The sequence below is a fragment of the Lissotriton vulgaris genome, chromosome 4_1 (genome assembly GCF_964263255.1).
Source record: "Lissotriton vulgaris chromosome 4_1, aLisVul1.2, whole genome shotgun sequence".
In the NCBI taxonomy this organism is placed as follows: domain Eukaryota; kingdom Metazoa; phylum Chordata; class Amphibia; order Caudata; family Salamandridae; genus Lissotriton; species Lissotriton vulgaris.
Window position 1 is genome coordinate 919,413,805 of NC_141691.1, and position 13,227 is coordinate 919,427,031.

At 44.6% G+C, this 13,227-nt stretch overlaps 1 protein-coding gene across 1 annotated transcript in view; it reads right to left on the bottom strand.

Annotated features, from left to right (window-relative positions):
- The window catches only part of GCM2 (GCM transcription factor 2), a 72,504-nt gene that overhangs the window by 15,479 nt on the left and 43,798 nt on the right, over positions 1-13,227 (bottom strand). Inside the window, exons 2-3 of the mRNA XM_086966881.1 lie at positions 11,803-12,055; positions 1,484-1,596 (exon numbers count right to left, since the gene is read on the bottom strand). Coding sequence (XP_086823007.1) covers positions 1,484-1,596; positions 11,803-12,055 — 366 coding nt within the window. The remainder of the gene's footprint in view (positions 1-1,483; positions 1,597-11,802; positions 12,056-13,227) is intronic.

Sequence of the window (13,227 nt, forward strand, 5' to 3'; positions counted from 1 at the left end):
ATGGGGAAACATGTGTAGCAGGGAGGATTTAAAATAAATGAAGGCTCGGGGTTGTCATCTAACTGTGTCACTGTTTAGGAATCTAAAACGCATATGTCATAGTAGTTAAAAGGATTTTTTTTATGTAATCACTTCCTGTGACCAGCTTTTGTTGTCCTAAAATGATTAACACTATCTTTCATGGACTTTGCTGAACCACAATTTACCATGGCAAATACGCAGCACCCTAGATTGTAGGAGCTCCACCTTCACTCATCATCTACACAACAGCCACCCATGATTCAACACCACACCAGAAGCCTCGTGGGAAGCACCTTTGATCACTTTTTTTCACTTTTGTGGCCACATGTGGTTGTTTATAGTGCCAAAAACTTTCAGCTTACACGCCCTACTAAATTCTGGATGATTCTTTCAGAAGAAATTAAGATATACACAAAAGGTGCGGTGAAAAAATGAACTATTTCTATTGTTAATCTATTAATATACGTTTCTGAAAACTGTTATTTTGTCTTTTTCATCTGTTGATTGTTTGTATCTTACTCTTGTGGTTTTCTGTATGGAGAAAAGATGAGTATGCAGAGAGATAAAAACAGTGCAGGATAAATGTTCCTTGAGTCACAGGCCGAAATTAAGAATGTATTCACAAATATAATTAATTAACTTCTTCTGCAGACATTAATACCATTTTCGTGGGTGGAGCTGCATATATTTGCATGTCCCTTACTGTAAAAAGTGTGTTGCATATTTTTGATACAGTTTACGACATAACCTACTGGCAGTAGTTGTTTTAGTCCTGAACCTAAAGCTATGTTAGAATTTTTTTATTCTCTTGTACCCCATTGATGATGTTGCTCGTTTTTGGAAGGGAAATATCATTGCAACTTAATTAAAAGCATGTGTGCCTAAAGGGGGCTCGGAAAAGAATGGCATATTTTGATTGGACAGAAGTTCTGAAATACAAGTCTAATGCCTATATAGAAAATATTTATTAACACCTAATTTGCGTTTTTGTGAATTTTGTTTGTTTTGTGTCTTCAAACGGTCAGTATTAATCGTAAGGTAAGCTATTTTATTCTTGGTACCTCTTTGGAATGGTGAGGTCCATTTTTACCCTAGAAATATGTTGCTCCTTATAGCAAAGAGCACTCACTTTTATCCATCAGTGTTGCTCGATTATTACATCCTAGCCATCCGGAAGAAGAGGGAGGCCATCTTAAATTAAGAAATTTGATATTTGGGGACAGAAGTTATGCCCATTATCTTAACACTTTTACAACGCTTTTATAGTCTTTTAGAAGTTCACAACATGCAAAATAAAAAGGTGAAAGTATCAAAAGTCCTCTGTTTGGCTCGAGGTCATTTATCTGTGTAGATTTGGACATAAACATTACAGTGTAATGTACCAGTCCACTTGTAAGTGATGTGAGGACATACATGACGGTTTGGCGAAGCCACACAAGCGCGCCTGTAGCACAGTCCCTACCTGGAAGAAGACGGCCTTGCCGTCGAGGCGCCAGAAGTTAGTGACCGGGTAACCGCTGTGTCCCCGGCAGGGGATCAGTTCCAAGGCCGAGTTACAGTTGTTACAGAGCTTTTCTGTGAAAAATAAACAGAAATCACAGTGCATTGAGAGACAGTCTGATGGTTAATGATGGACTGTACAACATTCACGTCATGAGTGCAAGCACACTGGAAACACAAACTGTGCAACAAAGGTGTCTGACCAACATATTGGTATTTATTGGAGCGCATTTTCGTCAGAATTCACAACTCAGGAGTGTTCTGGGAAACCAAGAAAAGTCCAAGGTTCGGGTTTCGCCGAAAATAACAGGATGGGTGAAGTGGCGTGCCGTCACATGACCTTTGGTGACCAACTGACATGGGTGTAAATTCAGGACAGTGAGTGTAAAAATTCAGGACAAAAGTTACGTTTTACAGACACATCAGAGGAGGTTGCGCAATAGTACATAAGTAAGTAAATAGACAACCACTAAAGTACAAATAAAACTAAGTTTATATTAGGGCAAGACATTGTGCAGTTCATAGTGTGTCAGCATGCACGCAGCTTTAAGCAAACGTGCAGGTCTTTTTGTGGTAACAAAACCACCTCCACCTTTCCAGCTCCCAGAGAAAACGCCTGATGCCCGGTCTGGCCAGTCTGGCCTTGACACCACCCTCCAATGGCACCCCTCATCTTCACATAGACCCTCTCTCATGTTTTTTTTAATTTCTTCTATAGTGCTACTCATCTCAAGTATTTGGGTCACAGTGTTTGTGTGCGTTACAACACACACATATTATATAGAGACAATCACTCATATAAATGTGAAAGTCAATGTATAGGAAATGTTGCTTAAGATAATGGGGCTTACAATGTATAATCATACTTTCATCCATCATTCAGTCTTTCACCATTTATTCTGTCCTTCCATCTGTGTGCCCATCCATGACCATATTCAACCATTTACAAACCTATCCATCACGTATCCTCCCGTCCATCATTTCACACATTCATCCCTCAATCCACCCTTTTACTCATCCATTATTCATCCATCCACCCTTTCACCCTATCCATCCGTGCACTCATCCATCCACTCTTCCACCCATCCATCTATTCACTCATCCATCAATTTACCTATCCAGCCATCCTTTCACTTATTCATTCATCCAGCCAGTCACTCATCCTTCCACCTATTTACCAGTTCAGTCATCCATTTACGCATTACCTTTCTCTTTCAATTCCCCTTTCACTTAGCCATTAATCCTTCCATCCAGCCATCCAGCCATCCATCCTTCCATCCACCCACCCACCCACCCACCTACTCATCCACTCATGAATCCATCCTTTGAACCTATCATTCATCCATCCATTCACTCATCCATCCTTTCTCTCATCCATCCACCCTTTCACTCATTCACTTATCTATCCATCCTTTCACTCACACATCCAGCATTACAACCACCCTTTCACTCATTCGTCCATTCATTCACCCTTTCACTTATCAATTCCTCAATCCATCCATCATTTCAAGCATCCATCCACAAATTCAGTCGCCCATCATTCACCCTTTCACTCATCCTTCCATCATTTCACTCATCTATCCAGCCATCCATCCACCCATCCCTTCACTTACTTACTCACTCACCTTTTCACATTAATTATGAGACCCATCAAGAACTCCACCCTTGCTGTAGTTCCTAAAGCAAAGGGTGGGGTGGGGCAGGGTTCACTATGCCCCTGCATATAGGCAATCTGAAAAAGTGGAAGGCATGAGTCATGGATGTGGGGCGTCTGTGACATGGTGTTTTCAGAGCTTTAAGTAGGATGAAAAAACTAGGGGGGTCTCCCCAAAAGGGTGTTCGATGTAATAAAATGTGTGGCTTAAAACACATAAACTAAAAATCTGTGCTTAATATAATGTGCCGCCCAAATGGTATTTTTGTTGCTTCTGTCATTGCATCCAGATATATAATACAACAAGTAACGTTACGCCTAGAACAAGTAACGTTACACCTACAACAATGTTGGGAAATGGAACGAGTTTAAAACTGAGCAGGAAAAAAGGACGGCTGATGTACATTGGAAGCTCGAGGACTATGAAAATCGCCAGAGGAGGAATAATGTCAGATTACGTGGGGTGGTTGAAGGGAAAGAAGGGCAGGATGTCCGGGGGTTTGTGGTGGATTTGCTTAGGGGGGCCTTCCCAGAGCTGCCCTCCTGGAGCTGGTAGAATGAGCTACATAGGGCCCATAGGTTCCCCTTGGTGCAGAGGGAAGCGCTAGCATCAAATAAACCAAGGGCAATTCTGATATATGTTGGAAACTTTTTATTGAGGCAGGAAATCATGGATAAAGCCAAGCCTGATGCGAAGCGGTCGTACAATGGTACGACGTTTTTTGCCCGCCCAGATTTCTGTCACGTGACAGTAGAAAGGAGATGGCGCATGAGGCAAATGATAACCCCTTTCCAGAATATAGGTTGCGAGGCCTATCTAATGTTTCCATCCCGCCTCAAAGTAGTGAGTGAAGGGCAGGTTAGGATCTTCTTTTCCAAGATTAAAGCACAGGCCTACCTGGATGAGTTAAAAGGTAGGAAAGGAGGTTTAAAGGCCATGACAGTTGCCCTAAGGCATACAAAGGGAAAGTGATTAATGCCGGAAAGCAGGTATAACCAAGGAAGGAAGAATATTTTTTGCAGCACTTAATGGTATTCAATAGTATTTAGTAAGATGGATGTGGCAAAGTATAATCCTTTACTTTGAACTTCTTTCACCGCCTTTCTTTGGTTAACTTGATTCTCACCTAGCAGCAGCATGGGCAATTTTTGCACTTCCATGTGACAGAATGCCCTGCCTGGGCCAAGACAGGTGGAGGCCACCACATGCTGTGCCAGCCCAGACTGACCTATTGTCATTCTGTATGTGGCAATCAGCCCCACACAGAATAACAATGGGCGGGGTGGGGCTGCTCTTGTGCTCCTAGGAGTGCGAGGCGGCCCCATCAGGGAGCTGAGGCCTTTTGCAGGGGAACAGCTCTGTTCCCTGAAAGGCCCAAAATTATGGACAAAAGGCGTCCGTAAAAGGGATCCTCACGGACAACGGACGTGAGGTCCAATTTACAGACTGTCGGTGAAATTTACGGACGGTTGGTCACTCTACCTCTCAGATGTATTAAAGGACGTGAGTCACATGACCTTTATCTCTAGTGAGGTTATAAGCATTAACAATACACTCGCTTTTGGTGTTGATAAAGTCTCAGAAGGCGGTAATACATAATAGGTAATTTTCAAAATACTAGATAAACTAACAAGCATTTGCAATGCAACAGGTCTCGCCGTTTCAAAACTTTGCCCCATCGGTATTGTAAATGACAATGCTTTTTAATATTGCATGTTTTTCAAACACATAAATAAAAGGCATAGTCATTTACAATGCCAATAGCGCAAAATCTTGCAAATGAAAAACCTAATGCATTGCAAGTGGTTGTTTAATTCGGGTAGGGGCAACACATACAGTGGCAGAGTGAGAGGTGGGGTGAAGAATTAACACATAAATGGGAAGGTGAGCGGAAAGAAGGAAAAATGAAAGAAACAGCACAGGCTTATTGAGAACACTGGAGCGGTGCACTCCAAAGTTAGTATTACGTCAATAAAGAAGCTCGATCAGTGTCTTCATTGCAAAAATATAAATCTTTATTTCAAACAATCCATGGGTTTCGCGCAAATTCTCAGTAGACGTGTGAGCCAAGCTCCTTGTTTCACAAAAAAGTAGAGGTTCGCTTGTTTCTCGTTCTTTCCCTAAGTTTACCATATTGGGATTGTTTTTTTTTAAACATGCAGTGCCAACAGAACGGTTAAAGAAATCTGTTTTAATCGAATAATTGCATACACAACTGCTACGAGGGCACACCTGTACAGTGGGAAAAAAAACAGATATGGTTTGAAAAATACTTCGTCTGAACACAACACTCTGCACAACTTTGTACTTTCACCAGAAAGTGTGATTTGGCCCCAGTCTATTTTTGTCACTGCGGAAGGCCAAAAGCAACGTTTATTTATGATGGTCATTTAGGTAGGTTTCACAGCTGTGATTGGGCAAGATAAATACTAGGCTTGCTAAAGAATGCACTCTTGCACAGGGCCCGTGGGTCAAGGCACTGGGGTCAGCAGAGGGCTAGGCGGATATACGTGGGAGGGAGCATTATGTTGTTGTCTATTATTGTATCATGTGTTAAACATTCGAGACACTTTGGAAGTAAATTGAAAACAGCACAAAATGGAATACAGGCAGATGGAATAAGGAGGCACAAGTCATCTGCAGTTCACAGGCATTCAGAAGTTTTTAGGGCAGCTCTTGAGGTGCTGACAATGCATGATTACCCAGTGCATGCTTTGGGACTAGACTCTGACATACTCCTAACAATCCCACCAGGTGTAGAAATCATGCTGTGCATAATTGCCTCAAGCCATTACTCGCATATCAGTTTGTTGTATTTCTATAAAATGGAGGTGGTTGAACCGTGCCGTGCGGGCCAAAAGTTCAATATAAAGTTTGGTGAAAGTATTGTCTGATTCGGAGGTCTGCGGCCAGGAATCCCTACTCGGTGATGTTTTTAAATAAAACATCCCTCGTGTTTTTCTAATTTGAAAGCAGGTGCCACGCTGAAACAGAGCGCGGCGCCCTTGTACTTAAAACAGATGTGCTGGCTACCAGTCAAGCGGACACATAGAAATAAGTAAGTAGTCAATCAATCAATCAATCTATTTGTAGAGCGCGCTATTTACCCGTGAGGGTCTCAAGGCACTGAGGGGGGCCTGGGGGGGTCAAAGCTTTGCTACTGTTTGAAGAGCCAGGTCTTGAGGAGTCTTTTGAAGGTGAGTAGGTCTTCGGTCTGCCGTAGCTGGGTAGGAAGGGTGTTCCAGGCCTTGGCGGAGAGGTAGGAGAAGGATCTGCCGCCTGAGGTTTGTCGATGGATGCGGGGGACGGCGGCTCGGGCGAGGCTGGCGGAGCGGAGCTGGCGGAGAGGGGTATGGAAGCTGAGTCTGCCGTTCAGGTAGGCTGGTCCGGCGTTGTGGAGTGCTTTGTGTGCGTGGGTGAGGAGTTTGAAGGTGATCCTCTTGTCGACGGGAAGCCAGTGTAGGTTTCTCAGGTGGGGGGTTGATGTGGCTTCGGCAGGAGACGTTGATGATCAGTCGGGCGGAGGCATTTTGGATGCGCTGTAGTCGTCGTAAGTGTTTGGCTGGGATTCCGGCGTAGAGTGCGTTGCCATAGTCCAGCCTGCTGCTGACGAGGGCACGTGTCACTGTTCTTCTTGGTTCGGTCGGGATCCACTTGTAGATCCTGCGGAGCATGCGGAGGGTGTTGTAGCAGGAGGAGGAGGCGGCGTTGACCTGTTTGGACATGGAGAGGGAGGAGTCAAGGATGGATTCAAGATTGCGTGCGTGGTCATTGGGTGTCGGTGCTGTCCCCAGAGTGGTTGGCCAGCAGGAATTGTCCCAGGCTGAGGGGTTGGGTCCAAGGATGAGGACCTCCGTCTAGTCAGAGTTCAGTTTCAGGCGGCTGCTCCTCATCCAGTCGGCGATGGCCTTCATTCCGTCCTGGATGTTGGTTTTGGCGGTGCGTGGGTTCTTGGTGAGGGAGAGGATGAGCTGAGTGTCGTCAGCGTAGGAGATGATGTTGAGGTTGTGGTGGCGGGCCACTTGTGCGAGGGGGGCCATGTTGATGTTGAACAGCATCGGGCTGAGGGAGGAGCCCTGGGGGGCGCCGCAGATGATGTCGGTGGCTTCGGATCGGAAAGGTGGGAGGCGGAAAAATTACACAAAGACCTACAGTGCAAGGCAAGTGTAACTGGCTAGTGCTCCTGGCTTAAAAATGTAAGTGATGTATCAGGAGCACCGGCAAATAAGGTGCCAGGAAATCAGAGTGATGGAGATGTGAACCAATGGCAAGCAGCATGTGTAATAACACTCCGTAGAGTGATTACAGCAGGTCTTGCAAACTGTGCATGCGGGCTGATGCTCAACCTAAAAACAGTACAGTACCAGATAAAAGGCAGGTTTAAGTGTGGATAGAAGGAGAGAGCCGATCAGTCGCACTGGCAAGGCCCAGTTGCACATAAACGATGTCATAGCACACTTAAGTTACAAAAAGGTGTGTATATAGCATTGTCAATCAGGCCTAAATCAAGGAAAGCAATAGCTTATTTGCATCCATTGAGGTCAATGGGGGAGGGATGTCAGGTCTGGGCATGGAGTGCATCTTCTTCTTCAGGTCCATCTCCCATTACGTGTGGGAAGGATTTGATTGTTTTGCAAACACATTCTCACTTTTGCTAATGCTTCAAATTGGGCACAGGAAAGTTTTAAGAGACACTTATGCATAACTCTGCAAAGATTTTTATTTCTTTCTTTCGAATTCCACACGTACATAATTTTTCACATAAACATCCCCCCCCCCAATAACTATGAGTGAGTCATGCTCTCTTTCACTCACTTTTAGCAACTTTTATGGCTCTGCCATCCAGGTGTATTTTGATGGGCGTTGAAGTGCAGTAAAAGGATTGCAAATATTGATAAATCCTCACAAAGGTACAACTTTGTATGTGCTCACAGTGCTTAATTTGAGCCAGTGGTTTCCGGTGCTTCGCACCCGCACTTAGTTGTCAGCACTGGCGCTTATGACAGTCTTCCACATGGTGGCGCTGTCTGCCTAATTTAGGTATGAACACAGCAACGGCTATTTATTTATTCACTTAACATTTACAATGACTAATACCAGCCTCCCAAGCCATTCTTATAGCTTTGGGGGCATGGAATACTATGAATTGTCACACTTGTAGGAGTGTGACGGTTATTTGTTGTGTTGGCACGGTCATTGGCAGCGCTCGCAGGGGCAAGGAATGGTGCAAGGTGTGGTGTTCTCCTGACAAGGGCCCTGGCACTAGTATTTATTTCATTTTATTTTTTTACAAATTAAGCACTAATGTTCATTACATTTACACTGAATAATTCCTGTGAAGAACACACAATTCTCCCTCCTTCAATGTCACTTGCGGGGAAGTCCACACAAGTGACAGAGTTTCCTCACTCATAAATAACTTCAGTGAAAAAACTTTGTGAAGCGGAATTAGGCGTTTATGTGTGTATTACGCTTTTACAATGTGAGAATCTGATTTAATCATGGAAGAAGTTTAATAATTCATCCTCTATGCTTACAAATATAAGACACAGTACAATTTTAAAAGAGTGATGTTGACTTTGACCTATCAATGTATATCAGAACAGCGCAGGAGTACCAAGAGAACATTATACAATAAATGGTTGTGTGTCGGAATATCGTATACAGAAATATCGTCTGACATAAATACTGTCTACAAAAATAAATGCAGGTTTGCAAGTATTACCCCATATACTGTGAAGTTTTGGTAGAAATGATCTAGGACAGGGATTTTCTGTCGGACGACATTCTGACAATTTTATTCAGGGATGTTAAATGGATATGGTGGATGACTGTTTGGGCCTGGTACATGCAGGGTGAGAGTTTAACTGTTGGAGAGTCAGACGTTGTCAATGGGTTCTAAGCAGGGTACATGCATGGTCGGAAATCAGTGCCCTGTACGCACGGCAGCCGCGGCCCGTGCAGGTGAGAGCGGTGGGTCAGTGAGGACGGGTGAGGGGGGATTTTGACATTGGAGGATGAAGGAAAGTTAATTATTCATTGAATTTTCCCTTGTGGTCGTCTGGCAAATCCTCCTCCCCCCCAACCCTGCTCAGGGGCGGCCTTAGGCATGTGCAAGGACCACCAAACCCCAGGGGCCGCCATGCCAAAATATATTCTTAATATAATAATCCTCTGAGGTTGGATACATATTTGCGTGGCCTGGCAGGGATTTGGCGGCCTCCGGCTCTGTTCCACTTCCAAAAACCCTGACCCCCCCCCCTTCGGGGCCCCGCCCGGACCCCCTCTTACGGGGCCCCCTACCTACACCCCCTGCCCAGGGCCACCATGAGTCTAAGCCGCCCCTGCCCTGCCACGCCATTCTTACCTGCAAGGGCCGCGGCTGAGACAGGCCCCGTCACATTGACCCCAGGTCATTTTCCTAATTCAACAATGGTTGTAGTTACTGATAAAACATATGTGCCTGATGGTTTTTCCTCTACCTCTGAGCAAAATAGCTTTCCTCAGCAGACTAAAACAGTCAGACTTGTCTGAGCCGGATCTAAGGAGTCACAGAATGAGTCATCCATCCTGCTCTGTCTTTCTGGATTCCCCATGTCTAACATTCAGTCAGGTCTCCAGCATCGCCACGTATCCTGCTGCTTTCAAGCAGTGGGGTGCAGGGCCTCTCAGGTGGTCCCTGGGGATGATGGTAGGGGTTGCTTCTCTGCTGCCACAGAAAAAGTCTACTTGCTACAGAAAACAAAAATAGCATTTAATGTTGTTTGCATGTGTGTGAATAGGACTGTATGTGAGTGTGTATGCATGTGACTGTGTACGAGTGAGTGTTTGCTCATGAGTGTGACCATTCCTCTGTGTGAACATAAGGGCACATGAGTGTGTGCACAATTGTTTGTGCATGCGTATTTGTGAACACGACCCTGTGTATGTACATGAGCACGTTGGTATATATGTGAGTGTGCACACATGAAGCGTTTGTGTGCAGGTGAGTGTGCACTTGAGTTTGTAAATGTGTGCATTAGAGTCTAATCATGAGTGTCTGCACAAGTGCGTGGAAAATATATTGTGTGTATGTGCTTCTCAGCATTTGTGAGTGTGCAGGTGTATGTAGAAATCTGTGTTTGAATCTCACTCAAACTTTCAAGATTCTGGGGTCGATAAAAGGAAGTACCACAGAGTTGGGGTAAATGTGCGCTTTTGCAGATGTATGTTATACGTCTGCAAAGATTGTGTGCACATGAGTGTCCTTGCATGAGTGAGTGCACATGTGCATGTGAGAACATATTTGTGTTTATGTGTGTACATGCATGTGTATGTGGACCAGTGCGTTTGAGCAGAAATATGTGTTCGAAGCTCAGCAGATTCAAATAGCCCTTCATCCTTATGAAGTTGATGTATTGATTTCTAGAAAGTTGGGTAACAATAAACATCTTTTATTCAGTGCCAAGATACCCCTGGGGGCCAATGTGTGCTTTTGCAAATACACAATAAGTGTGTGTGTGCAAAGAGCCTGTGCACATGAATGTCAGTACACATGAGTGTGTGTGTGTGGATGAGTGCCTGTGTCTGACGCAATGTCTGTTGCAACACCCAGAAGTTAAAAAGTGAGTGCATTAGGAAAACTGCTGTTTTGTAAGGCATGAATGGCTTCTCTAAGTATGGAGCTACGTGCATTAGCATCTCTATGTCTGTCAATCATAGTATGGGGTAATAGTATTATGAGGCAGTGCATATCAAAATAACTATAGCAAAGCTTTTGTAAGTCACTGAGGAATGGAATGGAGTCTTTTCCAAGAGGGCTCCTTGCCTGACTGCAGTCTTTTTTACCTGCTGCCTTGCAGTAACCATTTTTAAACTACAATCTGTTGCACAGAAGGTAGTTATAAAGTGCAGAATTCAATCCATCAAGCCAAGCATGCAACATAGCACTGGAGAGGCGCAAAGCCCTGCCTCGTGTGCCTACATGCTAGTTTTTCCCATATGTGTAGCATTGCAGTGTGTCACTTTGTAAAAGCGCCATTGTGTTGTGCTTGGCGTATACAGTTGTCAAGCATCGGTGTATTATTCCACTGGTCTTTGCACTATATTCTGGGTTGCAAAGTTGTTCATCCAACGTATGGTTGTATGATTTTATTATTGCTACCACGAATGTTCCCTACTTTTCCAAATTCCACTAACAGACTCATTGCAATCTATGCCCCCGGCCGCACACTGTCTTCTTTAGTTGGGTACACTACGTCGCTTGTTAGGAAGTCTCAGTCTCACCCACCTAATATTATGGACTAAGCTATACCCCTAATTATATTGTGATACCACACCAAAACAAAATGTTTTTTTTGTCTAATGAAGAACTACTTTAAGCTTGAGCAGTTTAAGGTGGTTGATGAATCCCCCAGGTTCCTTCATTGGAGGACAATCCTCTCCATTCAATCCAAGGAGACATTCCTCTACAAGAATTTTCAATTCGTATTTCTTCCTTGGTGAGATGCCCAATTCAGGAAGACTTAGCTGTGAGTCGGTGTGACTTACTTTTGTAGTACTCTAAGAGCATGGCAATGCACATTCTCTGTGAATCAGACCAAAGACTGTAAGCAACACTAGCAGGTGCCATTGGAGTCTCTCTTACTTTGCTGTTTCTGCCGGGCTTTATCGCAAATGGCTGGCCGGAGCTGTAGTTTGGTCCCATCTAGCAGCGTGCAGCTCCTGCTGCAGACCACCACACCAAGGCAGGACTTCTTAAGGATCTGGCAGTTGTGGTTGTTGGTGTTCCTCATTGCCCATCCGCTGAGGTGGCGCTGTGCGTTCTTGTCATCCGGACTGTAAATGAAGCGCACGTAGCCATCCGTCCACTCCTGGAAGGCATCGAATTGCTTCAGGTCCTGAAGACAGCAGGGCAAAAAAGAAAGAAAGTGACACATTAGTCAGTGGAGAGCCAAAATTAAATTTATTACAAAATAATACAAACATATAGGCATCAGCTTAAGAATTTTTAAGGGAACACAACAAATTCTGGTCCATCTCTCCTTCTGAACACCTACCTTCAAGTCCTTACAGACATTGTTTTTAGTCTTGGACTTTTGAGTGATAGCCTAAAAAATTTTGGGCTGGAGATACTTCGTGTAATGACCGGGAGTGAGGTGGTCACCCTAAATTATCTGTTGACGTTCCAATGCACGGCTTGTTAACATGATTCTTTATGGTGCAAGGAAAGGCTCTTTTGTGTGTGCTTGCTCATTTTATCCTTAACAAAATACACTGAACTCTTCAAGTCCTGGAATATGTTTTCCAATGTCAGGCAAGATCTGACATCAACAACTCTTCCTACTCAAGCAGTGCCACAGTGTGTTACATGATACTGTCTCTTTTCACATTGTCACCCAGTGAGGAGCAGATACTCCACAACGGATTCAAAGGCAGCGGCGGCTCCTCCGCTAAGGTGGAGGAGCATTGCCCCACTGCTCTGTGAGCAGTTCAAAAAGAAAAAAGAAAATTATGATAACGCAATGTTATTATCATTTTATTTTTCCATGCTGGCTTAGTTGGTTTACATTCTAAGTGAGGGGCAGGGCAGGGCTGGGCTGGCCAGAGCAGGTTGAAGTGTGGATGACGGCTTGGCCAGTCTCCGGTGGGCCAAACAGTGATGCGCACTTATTCTACAACCAGTTGTATTGCAAAACCCTGGTGGAGAAAATGCACAGGCTCCCACTCCCTGTCTGAGTGCCGAACTAGGCCGCTCAGACCAATCACGACACTGCTGTCATGCTGGTGACAGCAGCATCGTGTGGCTAAGGGTGTCTGGGAGCCTGTGTGCTTCTGTGCTGCCTGGAGTCAGAAGAGAAGATGGAGGAGAGTCAGTGGACATCCCCAGGTAAGTGCTATTTTTTTTTCATTCCTCCCCGCCACACCACCCCATTATGTGGCAGCCGCCACTACATAGAGTAAATTTCTTGTTTGTGAATGGAGGCTATCTACATCCAATGTCCCTTACAGATTCTGATACCCCCTCAGGAGGACATCGGTGGATGCCTCAGAAGCTTTTTTTGATGGGGTC